The sequence below is a fragment of the Sceloporus occidentalis genome, unplaced genomic scaffold (assembly GCF_023333645.1).
Source record: "Sceloporus occidentalis isolate IW3139 unplaced genomic scaffold, rSceOcc1.0.p SCAF_35, whole genome shotgun sequence".
In the NCBI taxonomy this organism is placed as follows: domain Eukaryota; kingdom Metazoa; phylum Chordata; class Lepidosauria; order Squamata; family Phrynosomatidae; genus Sceloporus; species Sceloporus occidentalis.
The window spans coordinates 6,594,060-6,617,335 of NW_028317015.1; the positions used below are offsets into that span (position 1 = coordinate 6,594,060).

A 23,276-nucleotide genomic window follows, 5' to 3' on the forward strand; every position below is an offset into this window, starting at 1 on the left:
AGCATAATTTTGAGAAATCATAAACAATTCCCAGTAAAATTCTTAGAATTTCTAGGGCTATAAACACAATTTCATCATCTGCTTTCTTTTTTCATGTAGGGTGATGAGTGGTGACATCATCTATTTCAGAGTGGCAACCACACACATGATCAGCTTATAAATCAGTAACATGTTAAAAAAAACAAAAGCTTCTATCTGCTTCATTTTGCCAGTTATCAGTCCCAGTCAGCATTATGTGAAATAATTTATGTTTGCTTGTTCAGTGATAAAGATTTGTGTGCACTTTAGCAATTATTTTCAATAAAAATGTAATAAAGCAATGCACAGTATCATGAGACCTGCCTGTTAATCATTATGTAGTCAACATTTTAGTTTATTCTGGAGTCAACTGGAGTTTATAGTTTGTTTTTTAATTTTAAAATTCTTACATTTCCAGAATGTACTAAACTTAAAACTCTTAACTATTCCTGTAAGATGGAGTCTATTACTTTTTGTACTACACTGTTTTGGCCTGGCTTCTTGTACACACATACCTTACAAGTAGAAACATAGAATTTGAGAGTAGGTAAGAATAATTCAGACGATCTATTCTGTGCATTTTCCTGATGTAAAGACTTGTCTTAGATTCATGCATGCGGGTTCGAGCCCAGGGTCACTGATGCCTGGGTGAAAGGTTTTTGACACCCGTAGCTGGGTGTGGCTATATTGTTACCTCCTCCTCTTAACCCCTCTAACTACACCCATTTTCTATGTTGATCACTCCACCTCTTTAGGCCCCTGACTTCACCATGTAACATGTCAAGAGCTTGTAAGTGCTATGTTTGCCCGAACCAACTTACCAATATCATCTTTGCACCCAAAAAAACTTACCAGTGCCATCTACACTTACCAGTGCCATCCACAGCTTGTCAGTGCCATCTTTGTCCCCCAACAGCTTGTCAGTGGCATTTTTGAGCCCAAACAGGTCATCAGTGACACCTTTACCCCAAAAACAGCATTACATCGAATGTGTCAGTGGCATCCAGGGCTCTGATTTTAAAGAAGCCGCAGAGTGAGAGGAGCAAAGCCGTAGTCAGTTCTTTTAGCTTTAGTTTTTAGCACCTGAGAAAAGAACAGAAATGTGCCCCGCCCCCACTATTTTTTTTTATTTTTTTTACAGAGGTCATGTTAAGCAAAGAAGATAAATAAATAACAGGGAAACTCATCATATTCAAACTGCAGAGAGTGTAAAAATCATGGAAAAAGAAAATTCTCCAAACCCAATGATTTATTCAGAATTTGCCACTGAGTGTGGTACAGCATAACCCCTATCACCATATACTGAGCCAGACACTGACAATGGTACAGCATAACTCCCAATATCAAATCATTATATTAACCCACTCACGACAAAGCCCGTACTAAGGAAGCGATCAGCAATAGCTTCCTAAGCTTAATCGTGTTGCTGACATGCCGTAAATCAATACACAAGGGTGTGGGGGCATAAATGCACAAAGGGGGGCAAAACACAAGGTTGTTGACAAAGCAGTGTAGAAAATATATTTTTTATGCTTCAGTGTGTGTGTTTGGGTGTCAATGTGGCAGAGCCTGTCCTGGTGTGTGTGTGTGTATGTCTGGGTGTCATTGTGACAGAGCCTGTCCTGGGGTGTGTGTGTCTGGGTGCCGGTGTGACAGAGCCTGTCCTGGTGTGTGTGTTTGGGTGTCGGTGTGGCAGAGCCTGTCCTGGTGTGTGTGTCCGGGCATCTGTGTGGCAGAGCCTGTCCTGGTGTGTGTCTCGGTGTGGGTGTGACAGAGCCTCTCCTGGTGTATGTGTTTGGGTGTTGGTGTGGCAGAGCCTGTCCTGGTGTGTGTGTTTGGGAGTCATAGTGGCAGAGCCTGTCCTGTTGTGTGTGTTTGATCATCTCTTTCCTGGCACTTTACTTACTGTAGGAATAAGTAGAACTATTTAATTTTTACTTATCCAGAGATTAAATGCGCTCCTGAATTTGTAGTCACTTCTAGGCCCAGAAATCAGTTAGAGGAAAAGTTAAGGTTTTGTGTTATTTACTCTATTTCAATCTGCATATTTTATTGAAAAGGATTAGTGGCACTAAATTGTGGCTTCAGGTGTATCATGACGTTTTTTAGTATATGGATGTACTCCCAATCCCATCACATAAAATTCTATCTCATACATCTGCCGAGCTCTGATGTCATCTTTATCCAGTACACATGGATACCGAGGAGTTAAGATTCTGTCAATTCCCAGGTACTTTTGGTTCCTGGGATTTTAATAATAATGCGGTATTCTGTTATCGTAAAGGAGCTCGACCACGTGATACAATACATGGGGCTGGTGTCCAAATATTTCCAGGGCTGCTTTTCATTCCCAGTCCTGCCTTCCCGCCAGAGTCGTCTTTAACGCAGGACAAAAAAGGACAAATGCCCCTTGAGGAGCCGAGGAGTTAAGATTCTGTCTGTCCTTTGTTTTTTATTTCCATTAAAAAAGGCCCACCAAAATCCTCAGCACCAGGCCGATGATGCTCTTAATCCAGCCTTGGGTACGTGCCGCGACGGCGTGATTGGCGGATGCTGAGCGCTGGGGGGAAGTGATGTTTACTTTCATGACGTCACTTCCCCCAGCGCTCTGGAGTCTGGCAGAATCCGCAGACCAGCCGGCCTGTGCAAGCTCGTTGCCTCGCAGCTCGTGGACTCTGAGGAAAAGTCCCTACTCCTGCCTGCACTGATAAAAGTAAACTAAGGTAGGTGCACATTATGTTTCTATGGCAGGAAATATTTTTTTTGGGGGTGAAGGTAGGTGCACATTTTGTTTCTGTGATGTCACGCATATATAGGAAAGGGGGCAACCCTAAATACATCTGAGGACGGACATGACACCAATGGCAATTGTAAAAAAATATTTCAACTAAATCACTCTAAGATGAATATCAAAACAATTCAAATTATACATTGGCCCCAGTTCTTAGCACTTTTGTATGTGGCTAGATCCCAACCATGTATTTAGTCTTTATATCGATAAAACATCAACTAAACTCAGGGAGAAAGTATTGCTTTAATATCTTAGTGAGAAAACTTATTTTAAAGCAGATTCTAATGCCAGTTACTGACTATTTAGTCATAGCATCTGCACTAGTGATGTCCGGATCATGAACGAATCGTTCATTTGATCCGGTTCTTTTTAGTGATCCGGATGAATCGGTTCACTAGACTGAACGATTCATTTGTAGCGGTTCAGTCTGTGAATCATGCAGCTGTAACCTGATCCTAGAGCTGTGAGTCATCTGCAGAGCACTCAGACACAGACTCTGGGGTCAGGTTACAGCTCATTAATTCACACAGGAACGATGACTCATAGAGTCAGAGAGTCGTTCAAAGAGTCGAATGATCCGAAGAGTCGAATGATCCGAAGAGTCGAATGATCCGAAGATTCAAATGATTCGAATCTTACAGGGATCCGGATCTTACAGGGATCCAGATCTTACAAGGATCAGAATCTTACAGAGATTCGAATCATTCAGAGAATATTACTGATACCATACTTTTATAAATAAATACATTAATAATGTTCACACTGCCCCCAGGATTTAGATTCCCCTGAGTTTGCCCCCCTTTACCTATAACTGCACCTACAGTTAACTTTATTAAATTAATTAAATTAACCCTCAGTCATCAGCATAAAATTAACCCTTAAACCCCATCAACCATAACTGCCCCTGAAATTAACCGTAAAGATCCCATTAACCATAACGGCCCCTGAAATTAACCCTAAAGACCCCATTAACCATAACGGCCCCTGAAATTAACCCTAAATACTCCATTAACCATAACTGCCCCTAAATTAATTGCATGTACTCCAGATAAATTACCTAATAAATTGGTATGGTTGATGGGGTCTTTAGTGTTAATTTGGGGGCAGTTATGCTTAATGGGGTGTTTAGGGATAATTTAGGGGCAGCTATGCTTTATGGGGTCTTTAGTGTTAATTTAGGGGCAGTTATGTTTAATGAGGTGTTTAGGGTTAATTTGGGGGCAGTTATGCTTAATGGGGTCTTTAGTGTTAATTTAGGGGCAGTTATGCTTAATGAGGTGTTTAGGGTTAATTTGGGGGTAGTTATGCTTAATGGGGTCTTTAGTGTTAATTTAGGGGCAGTTATGCTTAATGAGGTGTTTAGGGTTAATTTGGGGGTAGTTATGCTTAATGGGGTCTTTAGTGTTAATTTAGGGGCAGTTATGCTTAATGAGGTGTTTAGGGTTAATTTGGGGGCAGTTATGGTTAATGGGGTGTTAAGGGTTAATTTTAGGGGCAGTCATGGTTGATGGGGTGTTAAGGGTTAATTTTAGGGGCAGACATGGTTGATGGGGTGTTTAGGGTTAATTTAATGGTGAGGGTTAATTTAATTAATTTAATAAAGTTAGCTTAAGGTGCAGTTGCAGGTAAAGGGGAATGTAAATCCTGGGGGCAGTGATTATTAATGTATTATTTATAACAGTATGGTGACATTCTCTGAATGATTAGAATGCCAATGAAGGCAGAGAGTCGTTCAAAGATCCGGATCTTACAATGATCCGGATCTTACAGTGATCCGGATCACTGTAAGATCCGAATCTTTGAACGACTCTCTGCCTTCATTGACATCACTGGAGGCAGGGGGGAGGATTCATAATGAAAGGGGCGGGGCCAATCGTTAGTGTGCCTGCACGGAGTTACTGGAAAACAGTAAGTCCGTGCAGGCACACTGAGTGATCCGAAGATCCGGATCATGAATTGGATCATTTCAGTGAACGAATCGAAATGATCCGATTCACTTTAATGATCCGAACTTCCCATCACTAATCTGCACCACTAATCTATCTTTACGAACTCATCATAGAAACATAGAAAGTGACGGCAGATAAGAACCAGTAGGCCCATCCAGTCTGCCCAACCTCTGAGTACTTTCCTTTAGTACCTGCCCTTATCCTATATCTAGCTTGGCCTTATGCCTATCCCATGCTTGCTTAAATGCCTTTACTGTATTTACATCTACCACTTCTGCTGGAAGTCTATTCCATGCGTCCACTACCCTTTCCGTAAAGTAATATTTTCTGATGTTACCATTAAACCTTTGCCCCTCTAGCTTATGGCTATGTCCTCTTGTTGTGGTAGTATTTCTCCTTTTAAATAAACTATCTTCCTTTACCTTGTTGATTCCCTTTAAGTATTTAACCCCTTAAGGACCGGGCTCATTTTTCGTTTTGTACCCTGTGGGACCGAGGCTGTTTTAATACTTTTGTGGTGCTTGTGTTCAGCTGTAATTTTCTCCTCACCCATTTAGTGTACCCACATAAGTTATATATTGTTTTTTTCAGGACAAGATGGGCTTTCTTCAGTTACCATTATTTTGATCGTATCATCTTATTTACTATAAAAAAAAACATGGTGAAAAAACCAAATTTTATGACTTTTATTTGAAAAATCTTTTACTCACCTAAAAAAGCAAGTAAAAAAACTAGCTAAATAGATTCTACTACTTGTCCTGAGTTTAGAAATACCCAATGTTTTTATGTTTTTTGCTGTTTTTTGTAAGTTATAGGGCAATAAGTACAAGCAGCGTTTTATGATTTCCAAATCTTTTTTAACAAATCTGGTCAGTCTGCCTCCATCTCCTCTTTGGAATATCTTTGAAGCCGGTTAACTCAATTTAACCCATTCAAACCATCTACTTTTGAAAACTAGACACCCCAGGGTATTCCAGATGCTGTTATTTTAACCCTTTCCATGCACCAATTATAGAACTACACTTTGTCAAACTTTGTAATTGTACTTTTTTTATTTATTTTTCCACACAAATTGTACTTTAGTTATAGATATACAGGTCCTGGTATATGTCACTGTCAAACAACCCCCCAATATGTGTTCAGGAACATCTCCTGAGTACAGCGATACCCCACATGCATGGGTTTGTCAGATTGTTTGGCTGGTAAAAGGCTACTTTGGGGGCATGCGTAATCCAGGTGGTCATTCTGCCTCCATCTCCTCTTTGGAATATCTTTGAAGTGGGTTAACTCAATTTAACCCATTCAAACCATATATTTTTGAAAACTAGACACCCCAGGGTATTCCAAATGCTGTTATTTTAACCCTTTCCATGCACCAATTATAGAACTAAACTTTGTAATAGTAATTTTTTTTATTTTTTTTTTCACACAAATTGTACTTTAGTTATAGATATACAGGTTCTGGTATATGTCACTGTCAAACAACCAGTGGCGTCTCCAGGTTTCATATTTAGGGGGGGCACATGGGGGGCCAGGGACCAAACTAGGGGGGCCAATTATAAAACAGTACATATACACTAATATATATATATATATATATATATATACACACACACACACACACGTTAGACCTCTCCCTCCCAATCTATCCTTATCTACCCCTTCTCACTTCCTATCTACCTCTTCTGACTCTCTAACCCCCTCCTAACTTTCTAACCCCCCCTTTGAAGTTCACTTACCTTGGGCTTGTCCAGCGGTGAGATCGCGAGGTCTCTGTATCCCTGGTTCTGCCGGCTTCACTGCTGGGCGCCGGATATGACGACATATACCGGCGCTCGGCTTGAAATGCCGGCACTGCGAACCAGGAAGAGGCCTCGCGGTCGCGGAGAAGAGTGAGAGGCGCCGAACGGTTGCTGAGAACTTATTCCTCAGCAACCGCTCGGCGCCTCTCACTCTCTCCTCCGGGTCTATCAAAAAAAAAAAAAAAGACGGCGTTTCAATTGGGGGGGCACACCGGGGGGCACAGCATGATGTAGGGGGGGCCATGGCCCCCTCTGGCCCCCCCCTGCCGACGCCACTGCAAACAACACCCCAATGTGTGTTCAGGAACATCTCCTGAGTGCAGTGATACCCGACATGCATGGGTTTGTAGGTTGTTTGAGATTTAAAATGCCACATTTGGGAAGTGCGCTTTTTTTCTCCATTTTGGTCAGTCTGTACCTATGCCCTATCTTTGAGCTCGGCCACTCCAATTTACCCCATCAGCCATTTTTTTTATATATTAGACACCTCTTGGGTATTTGAAGTGCTTTTATTTTAACTCTTTGTTGAGATTTTTGAGAAATTTTAGCACTTGCTCAAAATAATAAACTTTATTTTTTTATTTTATTTTATTTTTTTAATACTTTTTTTATATTTTTTTTACACATTTTGCTGGTACTGGATGGTTCATCAAGTGACATCACTGCATAATTATTTTTAAATGTTAGCACATTTTTATTTTTTATTTTTTTTTAATATTTTACTAATCACATAGTGATTAGAAAGCTGGGTTCCATTGACTTGCTTGGTTGAATGCAGTACCTGTATTCAATCTGCAAGTGGAGCCAGAGTTCTCTAGAGGGTCTGGAGACCATCTAGCGAACTCTTTCTTCTTTATAGTTTTTTTTCCCGGGCCGCCGCCATCTTGTTGATGGCGAAGATCACCGGCAGCTGCAGCTGTGACCGCTCTCCGGAGCCCATCCAAAGGTAAGTGTTTGGTGTCGCTGGATGCCTCCTGATTTTAAACGCTTTTAAAACGGGCGTCCGCCTCCATACAATGTATGGCGGCTGTTGACGCCCCGGGGAGGGGCCAGACATGGCCTCCGATGCCGATCTCGGCGTTACTGAATGCCTCGACGTCGAGGCATTACAGTAACGCAGTTTAAGCGAAGAAAGTGATCACTTTCTAAGCTTATTTAATTTTTTGACGGTTCAGGACCGTCAAAGGTCATTTAGTGACCTTCATGTCATGACGGTCCTGAACCGGCAAAGGTCGCGAAGGGGTTAAATGTTTCTATCATATCCCCCCTGTCACGTCTTTCTTCCAGGCTATATAGGTTAAGATCCTTTAACCTGTCCTGTACCATTCATTGTCATATGCTGATACCCTTCACCTTCCTTGCCTAGTTTACTATTACTTGTCTGGAAAGCAATCCTCCACATTGTTATAAGAGAGCAGACCAGACCTCCTTCTCTTACAGAGCTTCCAAATTGTGAAATCATAACTTCAAATATACTGAAGATCTCAAACATGTATCCCTTCTTATATTCTCCAGCTGACCTGCCTGTAAATAACTGGGACGATTATATAAATGAAAATATTACTGTTAACCACATGATGGCAGCAGCCCTAAAATTATCATTAAGCTATGAAGTATAACTGAGGAAACATTGGAAACCTTTCTTTAAACGGAGTTATAGCAGAAAGCAGCCTTTTTTGTAGGCTTCCATGGTAACTCCCCTCAAAGCAACGATTGGTGCTAGATTTTAAATGCTCCATGACCATGTGAGGTATATGTCACAGTACTTTAAATATATGTCAGTAACAGGAAAAAAAATTTGCAGAGTGCTTTCCCAGATATAAAGTGCTAGCTTCACCAACAATCACTACCATACTTTTTGAACAGTTTGAGGAAGGTCCTTTGACTGTGCCCCAGTGCACAAAGCAAAGTCCATAAAGACATGGTTGGATGAGTTTGGTGTAGAAGAACTTCAACAGCCACACAGAGCCCTGACCTCAACCCCATCAAACACCTTTGGCATAAACCGGAACAGAGATTGCGAACCAGGCCTTCTAATCCAACATCGGTGCCTGACCTCACAAATGCCCTACTGGATGAATGGGTAAAAATTCCCACAGAAACACTCTGGAATGCCAGATGAGTAGAAGCTGTTATGCTTTCTTCAAGAGAGGATAAGCAATTTATAGAACAACAAGTTCATGTAGATGTGATGATCAGGTGTCCATATATATGGTATGTATTCGGATTTGCCATATGGGTCCCTGAAAAATTGGTTACCTAATGCTAGCAAGAGCATTAGTGCACCTCTCAGAATCATAATGAAATGCAAGAATATGTAGGAGTGGCTGCGATGAAATTAAATTAAAGGGGCTGGCGTGCATGCACCGCGCCAAGATGTGGGACGAAGTGCTGAGGCATGGCCAATGGGCGATGCGTGCATGCCAGCCCCTTTAATTTCATGAACGCTGGCCTCCACCCGCTGCCCCCACCAGACACCAGGGAGTCAGAAGCAGTGGTAAGTCGGGGGGTTGGGGGAGTGTTATATGGGGGGCTTAAGGCTTTTCTGGAGGCAGAGTGCCCCATGATATGCCTTTCAACCCCCTTTATGACACTCTGCCTCCAGAAATGCATTTTAACCCCCTATATGCCACTCTGCCTCTAGGGCAGTGTACATGTATATATGTGTGTGTGTGTAAGGGCAGTGTACATGTATGTGTGTGTGTGTGTGTAAGGGCAGTGTCCATGTATATGTGTGCGTGTAAGGGCAGTGTACATGTATATGTGTGTGTAATGGGTGTAGTGTGTATGGGCAGGTGTGTGTAAAGGCAGTGTGTAGCGGTCCTGGGAGGGAGGCTAACATTAAACTTTTTTAATAAAAAAAAAATCTCTGCTGCTGTGGACTACTCTTCCAATGATGCTCAGCCAGCATTATGATGGACACCTGGCTGCTTGAGAATCATAGGCATTTTAGTTCACAGCTAGCATCTGCAGCTTTACTGTTGCTTCACTTCCCATGACGCTCAGCCAGCATCATGGAAGTAGTATGGGGAATTCAATTCAATGTGTTGGTTATTTTTAATATGAATGACAAAATGAAGCGTGTTTTAAGTGGCGATGCAAGCGGGAAATCTTAAACTGCAATTACTTGGATTGGGGAGTTCCGCGAGATAAAAAAAAAAAGTGTCCCTCTTTCACATTTTGAAATGTTGGGAGGTATGCTACAGTGTATGTAAATGTGTTAATAATTTACATAAAAAAATAATTTAAATAAAGTACTTTTGTGACATCAATTCCAATATGTACATAAGGTAAATTCATGCCCTGGCTGCGTGGGAGTTGGAACAGTACCAACGGCGACTGTAGAAGCAATATATAGGGGGCATATAAGATACCACAGTCAAAACTGGGGGGGGGGGGACTAATAAGTTCCACCACTAAACCATGCAACAGAAAAAACTAAACCAATATATATATATGTATATAAAAAGATGCCTGTCACTTCCTACAACAGTGGCTTTAATCCCACTTAATATGACTTTTGGAACCCATGACTGTACTAGGGAAGTATGTGTGCCCCGAATATCTATATGATATGTCAGAGTGTTTTTGTCATTATATCACTCAATACTGTCATTCACCTGTTATTCCCTAGAATACAACTTTATTTCTATTTAATCTGAGTCTTATAACCTGTGTCTGTACTAGGGGAGTGTATGCCAAAGATCTATATGATATATCTTAAGTTTTTATTTAATTTTATTCTTTCTTCCAGTATAGTTTATGGGCATTCCTCTGCATAATAGTCTATGGGCATTCCTCCCCATTATAGTATACAGGCATTCCATTTTATCATTCCTTTTAATATGTCCCCTTTGCATGTATGGATACAATTTACTCAGTTGCAGAGACACAGTTGCACACTGCTATACACATACATATTTCTCTATAGTCTCTACAACAAGGAAGCTGTTCCTTTTATACCCTCTCGATAAGCAAAACTTCCTTATGTAACATCTAAACCCATGGACTCTAGTTCTAACATGTCTCATCCAGTTAGTTTAACCCATTAAATATTTCTTAGCAGTCTGAAAAATAGATGATTTTCAATGTTTATTTGCCAAACTGAATATACATAGCAGGGGCGTACCTAGAGTATTTGGCACCTGGGGCAGATCCTATATGTGGCACCCCCCACAGACACACTTTAAAACTGCATAGCTTCTACCGTTATATACCGGCGCAGACACTGAAGGTGGTACAGCATTACTGTTAACATTATATACTGAGGCAGACATTGACGGTGGTAGAGCATAACACTTATCACTATATCCTGAGGCAGAAATTGACGGTGGTACAGAATAACACCTATCACTATATACTGTGGCAGACATTGACGGTTGTACAGCATAACACCTATCACTATATACTGAGGCACACATTGACGGTGGTACAGCGTAATCCCTATCACTATACATTGAGCCAGACATTGACAATAGTGCAGCATAACTCCTATTACTATATACTAAGCCAAACATTGATGTGGTGTAGGCCTACCACTTCATTGTCTGGCTTAGGGATGCACCGAAACTAATTCTGGACTGAAACCGAAAATGCAGCATTAACCTGGCCGAAACCGAATATGACCCCCCCACACCATAAAAAAAATCTAACACTTTTATTTAAAGTAAGTAACACACCAAAATAGGACAAAACAATTAAATAACTATATTATATATATATATATATATATATATATATATGATTGTTAACAGCAATCACATTCCTATCATGCCCAGGCATACCCAGATTCCAGGATGTACTCGCAGACTTGGCATGATAGAAGTATGATTGTCCTATCTACCCCTTCTCACTCCCTTCTCCTTAGCTACCCCCTATCCCCCGTCTCACTCCCTTCTCCCTATCTACCCCCTCCTAACTATCTACCCTCTCCCTCTTTGAAGTTCACTTACCTTTCAGGAGTCCTGTGGTGGGGGTGCAAGGCCTCTGTCTCCCAGCTCTGCCACTGTATGGAACAGTATAGAGTGATGGGAGTTATGATGTACTTTAGAGCATAATTATATAATGAAAAATAGATTGGAAATGGTACAGCATAACACCCATCACTCTCACACACATACCAATACACACATATACCAATCCACACACACACCAATCCACACACACACCAATCCACACATATACTAATCCACACATATACTAATCCACACATATACCAATCCACACACATACCAATCCACACACATACCAATTCACACATATAGCAATCCACACATATACTAATCCACACATACACTAATCCACTCTCACTGTCACTCTCATGCTTTCCTACCTTTCCTCTTTTCTCCTTACAGCTCCTTTTCCTCCTCTTCTTCAGTTCTTCTGTCTTCTTCCAGTTCAGAGAGCACGGACAGCGCGGCTTCAGTGTTGTGCGCCGGGATCTGACATCAAACCCTGGCGCACAGCAGCTGTTGCCGCGCGGATCGCAAGGGAGCGGTATCGGAGGTCTTTAACAGACCTCCGTCTCCCTTGAGTGATTTTAAGCCGGGTTCAAGGGAGATCCTTGAACCGGTTTAAAATCACTCGAGGGAGCCAGGGGTCTGTTAAAAACCTCAGATACCGCTCCCTCCCTCGCGAGCCTGCTCCTCCAGCGGCGGACATTACTGTCCGTCTCTGGAGGGGTGCCGGGTGCCGGCAAGTTGGCACCCCCCTGATGAGCGGCACCCGGTGCGGACCGCCCCCCGCTAGGTACCCTACTGATACATAGCAAAACTCCTATCACTCTCTGTTTTTATGTAATAAAGTAAGTATGGATATTTCTTGACTCATTTGCCAGTTGGGCTGCTTACTCTTCAGCTCCAGCTTTTTCAACAGGAGTCTAGCTTGCAATATTCTAGCATCACATCTGAAGTATTAAGGACCTCAGCTTCTCTATCAATGGGAACTAAAGGCCAAAATTACCCTTTTTGGGGAAGGTTAATTCTTTACACATGGTGTCTTACTTACATACCATATGTATGTGTTTTGCTCACCATGTACACAGGATGTCTCACATGAAGAAGAAAGGATTTAGACTGACCATTTTAGATACAGACCCCCCCAAGAAATTGAGCTGAGCATTTCTTACTCATTCTTCACTCAGGAGTGAGTCTTGATGAACAGTGATGGGAGGAAACAGATAGAATCAGCAAACCACGCAACACATGAAAGCCTGAGGAGGTTCCAATTGGTGCCAAATCTCATTAATTAATCACAAACTGTATTCATATCATACCACAACATAACAATTAGTCAACTCTCTCTCCATGAGGCTATAATTTTCTTAATCTACTTTTTTTGGCCTTCATTTTACAGTCATTAAAAGATGTGTAAACTAGGGTGACCACATTTTATTTCTGCCATTCAGGGACACACTATGAAGCGCATGAGATTACACACAGGTGTGTATATATATATAGTGAGAAACAGGGGTGTGTGAGCTACTACCCCCCTTTCTCACTATCTACCCCCTCTCCCCCTTTCTCACTATCTACCCCTCCCCCGTTATTCACTATCGACCCCCACTCACTAGCTACCCCCTCTCCCCTTCTCACTATCTACCCCCTCTTCCCCTTCTCACTATCTACCCCTCTCCCACCCTTCTCACTAGCTACCCCCTCTTACCTTCTCACTATGTGCCCCCTCTTTCCCTTCTATCTATCCCCTTCTCACTATCTACCCCCTTTCACCCTTCTCACTATCTACCCTCTCCCTCTCCCCCTTTGTAGTTCACTTACCTTGCGGAAGTCTTGTGGTGGGATCGCAAGGCCTCTGTCTCGCTGCCCTGCTGCAGTGCACGCTGCTTCACTGCTTCACTCCAATATATGACGTCATATTCCCTCACTCAGCATGAAATGCTGGCACCATGACCAAGCTAGAGGCCTCACGGAGGAGAGTGAGGGGTATCTAACGGTTGCTGAAAACCTATTCATGAGCGACCGATTGGCGCCCCTCTCCCCCGCAGCAAAAAAAAAAGGACGGCGTTTTAATTAGGGAGGGAGGCCACTGATTGAGTCCACACTTCTTAGCAAACTACCAAGTTCATGTAAGATACTGAACCTCCTCTGAGACTTGACATGTAGTTAAACAAAATGTAACAATAATTATTATAAGTATTACTAATAGCATGATCATACCTGGGAACTCTCTGGGTTTCGCCTGGAGACACCGGGTGAAGCGCTGAGTCCCTACAGAAAACTGCAGGTCATGGAAGGGGCGTTACAGCATGTCCCACTCTCCATTCAACAATAGTGTGTGTCCCGCGGCATCAGCAAGACTTCCTACTCACATCCTGCAAGGGTGGGCTCTGAGTAGTCGTAGCCAGAAAGTTCCCAGGAATTACCATGGCAGTTCCAGGTATTTAGAAGTGGGATCTATAACATCTAAACATCTAAACATTTTCTGGAGGAACTATATTGAAAGATATGGTGGTGCTTTCACTGAAAACATCTTAGAACAGTCTTGTTTTTGGGATGCATTGAAACCAAAACTGACACGGCCTGTTCCACACTGCATATAACATGTATTCAACATGGGGAAACTCACGTCTTGCCTGATTCCCCAGATACTAAAAAAGAACATTTGCAATGTAATCTACATAAGTAGTAAAAGAAAGTACAGTTGTAGAGATCTGTCTATCTAGTAATTACGTAAATTGAGTATTGTTATTGCTAGTTCAAAATAAACAAGTTCATATATTTGCGATAACATTGCTAGGAAATATAGAGTAAAGTTCTCAATGTATATAATTTAAGGAGTGAGGGACAACAACATATGATGTGCATGAAACTGCACATAGTTAAATTGATAGAAGTGCATGCAGGAGAGGCCGATATATATATATATATATATATATATATATATATATATATTTTATTTTTTTTTTGCTAATGAGTCTAACAAGATTTTATCTATGGGTCCTGTGAGTTTTAGTTAATCACAACAGAAAATGTTCCTTTTAGGTGATCATGTCCTAGAGTTTATCGTAGTCAAGTATGAAAACCAATACAAGATGTGCCACTAATTAACTTTGTTGTTGGAAACATAAAAATTACATGCAGTAATAAGGGTTATCTTCTCGTCTAGAAAATAATACTACGGGCCACTGCTTTTTTTGGGCCAACAGTTAGCATGGAAATTACCACTATGGTGGTGGTTACAGGAGAATGCTTTATCTTGTGTAAGGTTATAACTAATACCATTAGTATACTACTTAACCTAAAGTAATACTTTAACAACTCACAAATGTTTTATGTGTATACATTTTTATTTAGTGCCAAATTATACAATAAACAATATAGTCATTTATTTAGAGGGTCAGAAGATCAAAGGACTCCATAACCTAGAAGTTAATTTAGTTTATCCCAATTTCTTCATCTTAAACTTTCTAAATTTCTTGCTATGTACAGAGAGAGAGCACTGATATACACTCACTGGTTCCTTTATTAGATACTCCTGTTCAATTTCTTGTTAACACACATAACTAATCAGCCAATCACATGGCAGCAACCCAATGCATTTAGGCATGTAGTCAAGACAACTTGCTGAAGTTCAAACCAAATTCAAACCAAGCATCAGAATGGGGAAGAAAGGGGATTTAAGTGACTTTGAGCGTGGCATGGTTGTTGGTGCCAGACGGGCGGGTCTGAGTATTTCAGAAACTGCTTTATGCACAACCATCTCTAGGGTTTACAGAGAATGGTCAGAAAAAGAGAAAAAAATATCCAGTGAGCGGCAGTTGTGTGGATGAAAATGCCTTGTTGAGGAGAATGGGCAGACTGGTTCGAGGTGACAGAAAGGCAACATTAACACAAATAACCACTTGTTGCAGAATACCAACCTCTGAACGCACGTTGAACCTTGAAGCAGAAGACCACACTGGGTGCCACTCCTGTCAGCTAAGAACAGGAAACTGAGGCTACAATTCACACAGGTTTACCAAAATTGGGCAATGGAATACTAGAAGAAAGTTGCCTGGTCTTATAAGTCTTGATTCCAGCTGCAATATTCAGATGGCAGGGTCAGAATGTGGTGTAAACAACATGAAAGCATGGATCCATCCTGCCTTGTATCAACGGTTCAGGCTAGTGGTGGTGTAATGGTGGTGGGGGGGGGACATTTTCTTGGCACACTTTGGGCCTCTTATTATCAATTGAGAATCGTTTAAACACGACAGCCTACCTGAGTATTGCTTCTGACCACAGTGTACCCATCTTCTGACGGCTACTTACAGCAGGATAATGCAAATCACAAAGCTCACATTATCTCAAACTGGTTTCTTGAACACGACAATAAGTTCACTGAACTCCAATGGCCTCCACAGTCACAAGATTTCAATCCAATAGAGCACCTTTGGGATGTGGTGGAACGGGAGATTTGCATCACGGATGTGCAGCCAAGAAATCTGCAGCAAATGTGTGATGCCATCATGTCCATATGGATCAGAATCTCTGAGGAATGTTTCCAGCACCTTGTAGAAAATATACCACAAAGAATGAAGGCAGTTCTGAAGTCAAAAGGGGGTCCAACCCGCTATTAGCAAGGTGTACCTAATAAAGCGGCCAGTGAGGCTGATCACAGAGCAAACACTTGTGCTCGAAAATAAAGGTCTAGACCACAAGAGACACCAGGTCAAACAGGCTGGGATGGGAAGTAGATTTCTTTTTATTATATAGTAATAAATAAAACATATGGAGGGGTCCCCAAAAGCCATTTGTCTAAGGGCTCTGAGGTCTGAATCTGGCACCGATTTAGTGTACCTAGGGATGAGGCATTAAAGGCACTATAAATGGCAAGGGAAAAACTCAGTTTTGGCTATTGGTTTTATTTTTGTTCTACATTTTAGATTTAAAATTTTTTTTAGGTGTAGCCCAGGACACACTTGCAAAAGTTTCCTATGGAATGACATAGCATTGTATAATGACAATTATACTGCGTTTGAAGAAGAAAACAATAAGATATGTTGAATCAATTCACATCTTGCAAAAAGAAATCACTGGGTTAAACACATACGTTTCTTTCCAGTTCATGTCAGCATTTTGGTGTTTGGTAATATATGACGAAGTGGTGTTCTGTGGACTTTAAACTTGATTGGGACTCAGTGCGTCGTTGGAGCTTTCATGTTGCCCATTGGACTTTGTTGTTGATCTAACAGACTGCATCTTAGACAGGATGAAAACAGATAACTCAGAAAGCTGTCAACTTTGCCCTAAATACTGCTGTTTGTACACAAATGAGTATGTTGTTACTCTGTACCCAGCAATACAACACTACAGCCAAGACATGCCTGTTACCTTGTGTTCTATGCGTGGTCCCCATCAAATCAGCAAAAAAAGGGCATGAACCTAAATCTATCACAAAGACAACGGCTTCAAGCTGTTCTAGAATTCATTATGCTTGAAAAAAGATGAATTTGCCTTCAACCTTTTCATATTTATACATTTTAACATGCAGATCTGGATAAGTCTGTGTTGCCAAGTGGGTTTCTTCATTAAGGGGAAAACAAGCATGTACTTTTTTTTTTACTGACTTTCTGTTACATCGTGAAGGGCCAACCCCTGTGACCTTCTGCTGCTAGAGTGGTCGGATGACCTGTGTGAAGGATATTTAAACCGGGAGATTCTTGAACACTATCTCACTGTCTGAATTATGCATTAAGCAGAGCAACTCATCCCATCTTGCAGAGACATTTACCAGGGACAAATGAGGGCTGTTTAAAATACACAGTGAATTGAAACCACAACTCCTTGGAAAACTCTTACTTACTTTAGAGTTGTATCTTTGACTGACTCAATGACCAAAGATGGCCAATAGTTAATTAAAGAAAGCTATTTCAAAGATGTTCTTTCATTCATTAGACCTGAAAAAAGACACAGATCCACATTCAACTTTTCATATTTATACAGTTAAACATGTAGCTGTTGATATACCTATGTGTTGCTCACTGGGGTTGCTTATTCCAATACCAATAAACTAATTTTCATTTTAAGTAGACTTGGGCGCTGGCCAGTTAACTCTTCGTGTTTGTCTTCGTGGGGGGGGGCATCTTCGTATTCCACGAATATTTGCCCGTTCCTGTGTTCGGTTGGGCTAATATGTGTACATTCTTTTGTGTTCGTTTTTTTCTTTGTTTTTTTTGCCGTTTTGTTGAAGGGGTTAATACGGGGTTAACGTGGTACGCACTACGCAGCAGCTTTGGCGCCAGGATTTTAAATGCCTGTACGAGCAACTCTATTGGTTGCCGGCAGGGGCCTCCTGCCAATTGGTTGATGCCAGAGGAGTCCCCTGCAGGCGACCAATAGAGTCGCTTGCACGGCCCTTTAACTCCTGATGGGGAACTTGGCCTGTCTCCCCGCTCCAAGAGTTAAAAGTGTTAAAACCTACGGATTTCCGCTCCTACTCTCTACGCAGCATCGCAGGGGTCAACGAGAGCGGAAATCTGTTGGTCGCATGGCCCTTTAACTCCTGTCGTGGAACTTGGCCTGGGGAGACCATTGGTCTCCCCGCTCCAAGAGTTAAAGGTCTGCACCAGCAACTCTATTGGTTGATGGCAGACAAGCCCCCTGCCGGTGACCAATTGAGTCGCTCGTACGGACTTCAAAAATCTTGGTGCTGCAACTTGGCCGGGGGACAACACTGGTCTCTCCGCTCCAAGAGTTAAAGGTCTGTACAATTGGTTGATGCCAGCGGAGGCCCCTGCAGGCAACCAATAGAGTCCCTCGCACGTCCCTTTAACTCCTGACGGCGAACCTACGGATTTCCGCTCCCGTTAACCCCTGCGATGCTGCATAGATAAGGTAGGCTAGGTGGGGAAGGGACCAGGGAGATTAGTAAACAAAGAGGAACACGAAGATTCTTCATGTTGTGTGTCTTCATCTTCGTATACGTTTTGCCGCCGCCATGTTCGTATGTTGGGTATTCGGGCTGAACAACGAAAACGCACCTTTCGTGTTTGTTTTCATGTTTGCCCGAATACAAATGCACTAATTTTTAAGCCCTTGTATCACATTCAGAGGGATTTATTTATCATTCTTTAGGTTCTATCACTAACTTTGGATCTTGTAGGAGAAGCATGGGTTATGCCTGATATCACTATACATTTTAAAGGGCCAAAGCTAGTTAGTGTCTTTTAAAGGTGTTCATACATATGTAAAAGTCCAGAGGGGTCACGGTATATATGTCAAAAGATATAGCTGTGGAGGGAAAGGTGCCCAATAATGCTATAAATTCTGGCGCATCCCATGTAAAATGATTTGTTTCTGTTCATACATTTATTAGGACATGTGTGACTTTTTTAATTTGACCTATGCTTGGCTCACCATAGGGCAGCCTCACCGTATCGGTAACCTAAACGGTGTTAGCAAGCAAATGCATGCGGGGGGGGGTGCCACTGACTTAATTCACCTAGGACGCTAGAAACCATAGGGCTTATCTTGACTATACTTTCCTGGCTGTATGCTTTTGATTTAGTCTTTGTAAGTGTGTGTGTCCTACAAGACTTTTTGGCAAGATCATGCCAGATTGGCATACCTGGGAACTCTTCCGGGTCGTGGGGTCTTGACAGGCTTCGCTCCCCGCCCATTTCCTCTTTAAATGGAGGTGTTTCCCGCAATGTCAGCGGGAACGCGGTGGGCAGTCCTGGCTGCGTCCCGCAAGGGTAGGCTCTGGGTACTCGGAGCCCAAAAGTGCCCAGGTATGCAGATTGGTGACCTAGCTCCATGCACAGGCAGTAGGTATTCCTGTCTTTCCATGGGCATTGTGTCTGATATCATGGGACATTCTGCCTTATCCTAAATTGTATCCCTGTATCATCAGATGTTGTATTAATAGCATTGGTGTTCCAGAGGGCTTGGAAATTTAGAATATATTTCCGCAGATGTTACTACTATACATCTATGTTTGCGCATTAATCAAAATGACCTTTTTGTAGAGTATACCTCTCCCCTAACACTCCTTTTTTTGCTTGTAAAGAATGCCAAGAATATAAAATGTAAAAATATATATATATTTTGTGTGGCACAGGTGAGGCTAATTCACTGCCTCCTTGTGGTAAAGTTTCAACATTTCCCAAAATAGGCCCTCCTGTAAGGTAGTGTGTGTCTTCTACAAGGTCATGTGCACTGCCAGCATTACTACGAGGGACACTGAGTCCACCCCACAATGGTGACATCACCAGGTTGAAGACCTGCAGCTTCCTTTAAAAAGTGTTGGAAGCTTCTGAACAGATGCATTTGCTTAGAGACTGTGGTCAGAGAACTGAAGAAACAGTACGTGGCGTGTTTCTCTCTGAAAACTGATGTGTTTCCTGCGTCTTAAATCTGATATCTGATTCATTTAATAAAAGGTAAGTTGGCAAACAAACTGCTACATGGGCAATTTTAAACATATTACAGATATATTGGTAAAATCACTATGCATTGCTACTTCTGCTTATAAATAACTATTAAGAGAAAATTAAAATATATTTTTAACTGTGCAATTTTATAAAATATTTTCCGGTATTATTTATTAAAAGCCCCATATATTTAAAGACTAAACAGCTTCGTAGAAGTGATGACCAATCTGACTGAAAATGTAGCAATTATTTGAAAAAAATGCATTTTTCCCTAAAGGAACAGTCATATTGTTGTTTTCTTTTATTTAATACGATATTAAGCCCCATCAACATTCCTATACTAAATATACTGTTTCTTTTGGGAACATTATACTTTGTTAATAAACATCGCACCTTTGCCGGCGCTTGTACCCTGACCTTTAGCAGGAATTTGCACTGATGATTCATTACTCAATCCAGTGACAGAGGGCTCACTCTAACGCTGCTAGAGCTTATGAATATACCCGACAATTATATGGGTTATCACAGCTGATTGTCAAGCAGTGATTTAATCTGTTGGTGTATGAGTAATGGTGTTTGGCTCTACCTACCCCCTGTCTCTGTATTCTACCCACTAAGGCTTATGGGGGCCCATTTACCATCCCTGGTCCAATATGGAGGAAGAACAATGGGTCTTTGGTTCAAAATAAATGGAAAGTTGCCAGGTATCAGCTTCCATCATGTAAACAGAGTCATCATCATTGCTGTAGGCCTTTCAGTATCACTGTTCTGATCTGTGAGATGTCAAATATCATAAATAGAACATTTTTTATACTGACTTCATTTTCCTAGGAAATAACGAGGATTAGCCATAATCAACATTATCAAGAATATGGATGTGTATACTCAGAACTCATTCATATTTTCCTATTACAGGCACATAAAACATCAGAATGCAAATAACAAGATTGGGCTATATGCTGTTATTCATTGCTCTGACGGGTGAGTTCATATATATATATTGAAATGAGGAGAAAGGGAATCTACAGTCCAATCAGAGATCCTAGGTGTCATTAAAGGGGAACATTCATCTAAAAAATTGTACAACATGTTTAAGATAAACAGCTGCTCATTTAATATCTTTATAAATCTTACAATCGGGAAGCAGGGAGAGATTAAACCATAGCTCACACAAGAAACTCTTTAGTAGCAATGGGGCAATCTGTTATGAGACACCACTGAAAACCCAAAAATCTGGTTTACCCCTCAGGTTGCCAAGCTGACCGCAGTGGATTCTGGGATTACTTTAGTCAGCTAACCAGTGAGAAGGATGAATGGGATCTTCAGGAGAGTGCAGGAGGAGAATTCAGGTGAGTGTAAAAGGAACACAGTATGTAAAATGTTGTTTCACATTAATTTCTAAAATGTAAAAATAGTGCATCATCCTCCTCGTGCCACTGTTTTGTAATCCCCCTGGCACCATTACAAGCTAGCAAACTCAGATACAGATAGTACAACAGGGTACCAAAACCCAACAACAAAAGGGGAAAATATTTGGTTTGTGCTACCATGAACTAAAAATGTTTTAACTAATGGAAAAAGTATGCTAGTGTGGGCATGTGTGAGTGCTGCTACTATTTAGCCACAACAATATGTCCCCTACACAAGTGGAAACTGAGTTAAGTGCCATTCCTACCTTTTAAGGGATTGGGTCATGTGCACCGAAGCATGATGTCTAAATACATTTTTCCATGTCTTCTCTTTCACAGTGGCATTAAGAGCAGTTTTCGGCATGGTATTAGTTATGTAGGTAATTTTCTAGGGCCCCTCAAGAGTGGATTTCAGAAACGACTGTATGAGGACTCTGATGGGCTGCGTCGACTGATACGCAAGGAGCTGCAGGAGCTTCGTAGGAAACTATACCCATATATGGATGAAGCACACATAAGAATCAGCAGTAATCTAGAACAACTACGAAAACGCCTACTTCCTTACACGGAGGAGCTGAAAGAACGGGTAGGATGGGGAGCTCAAGAACTCCATGCACAGCTTGGTCCGTACAAGGAGGATATGAAGACTGGGAGAGTACACGGTTTGGCAGAAAGCCTCCATGACCGAATTACATTGAACACAGGAAGAGTCAGGCAAGTTTTGTACCCACTGGCTGAGCGCCTCATTGCAGAGGTCCATCATGCAGCAGAAGAGTTACATGGAAACCTTGCACCTCACGCCCAGATCACACAGGAGCAACTGAGCCAACAAGTACAAGAGCTGTCCCGGAAACTAACTCTGAATGCAAGGGAGCTTCATGAAAAGATCCAGAAGAATCTGGATGTGCTGAAAGAACAGTTGGTATCTTACCCAAAAGAACTAAAGGAAAGGTTTCCTAAGGGAGAGGTTGTTGAACCAGTAGCACCCTACATGGAGGAAATGGCTGCTCAGGTGCAGAGGGAAGTGGAGGAATTTCATAGGAGCACTCAGAGGCAGATTGAGGATTTTACACACATGATTAATATGGAAGCAGAAGAAATTCAACTCAAGCTGTCCCCTGCTTCTTGGGATTTTCATGACAGTGTCAGTTCAGTTGAAGATGTGCAAGAGAAATTAGACTCCTTGTGGAAAGACATATCCGAAAGTCTGAACTAGAGAGGATTAAACAGACTTAGGAAAGGTTGTGACACAGCAAAGATGAACATTGTTCGCAATAAGGAATACTTCAGGAGGCCCCTGAAACAGTTGCTTTAACACAAAGGGTCAAAAATTATTATTGCAATTTGTTTACAAGCCTATTGTCACTTGCTTTCTAATTTAAAACTTGTAGCAGTAGCAGTAGTTTATTTACAGTTCAACTTTCTTTTTAAAGGAAGGTGTTTATTATATTGCATCCCTTTCCATGTTTAGGGTAAAATATACTTAATATACATAAATCCAAAAATGTAAAAAAAATGTATAACTAATATTTAAGATAACTTATGTGTACGAGGGTAATCTTTCAGAAATTGTGTCATAATTGCAGCATTTTTATAACAAACACTTTTGCCTATGTGTCAAGGTTTTTTACATTTCCGAGACATGCTATTGTTCAAAACATTGCAATATAAATTTAAAATATGTTAATTGTTTTAATAATATTTAGTTGTTTTATTGTTTTAATAATATTTAGTTGGAATGTGTATAATGGGTACTACATAATAACTCTTTCATGTGTACTTAATGCTTCTCATAGAATCTGGTGAAAAAAGCTAATTAAACAGAAAAGAATGTAGGATACATAAGATACCATTCAGATCATATTCAATACTACCTTTAATAGGATACAGGGCAAACCCCATCTTTAGATCCATCCCTTTTTAGGGTGACAATAT

At 41.3% G+C, this 23,276-nt stretch overlaps 1 protein-coding gene across 1 annotated transcript; it reads left to right on the top strand.

Moving 5' to 3' along the window:
• The first annotated feature begins 817 nt into the window (after positions 1–817).
• Positions 818–22,557, top strand: APOA5 (apolipoprotein A5). The gene is made up of 3 exons (XM_089487887.1): positions 818–1,010; positions 21,182–21,281; positions 21,681–22,557. The coding sequence occupies exons 1-3, from the start codon at positions 818–820 to the stop codon at positions 22,555–22,557; spliced, it is 1,170 nt and encodes a 389-aa protein (XP_089344013.1).
• The last annotated feature ends 719 nt before the right edge of the window (positions 22,558–23,276 follow it).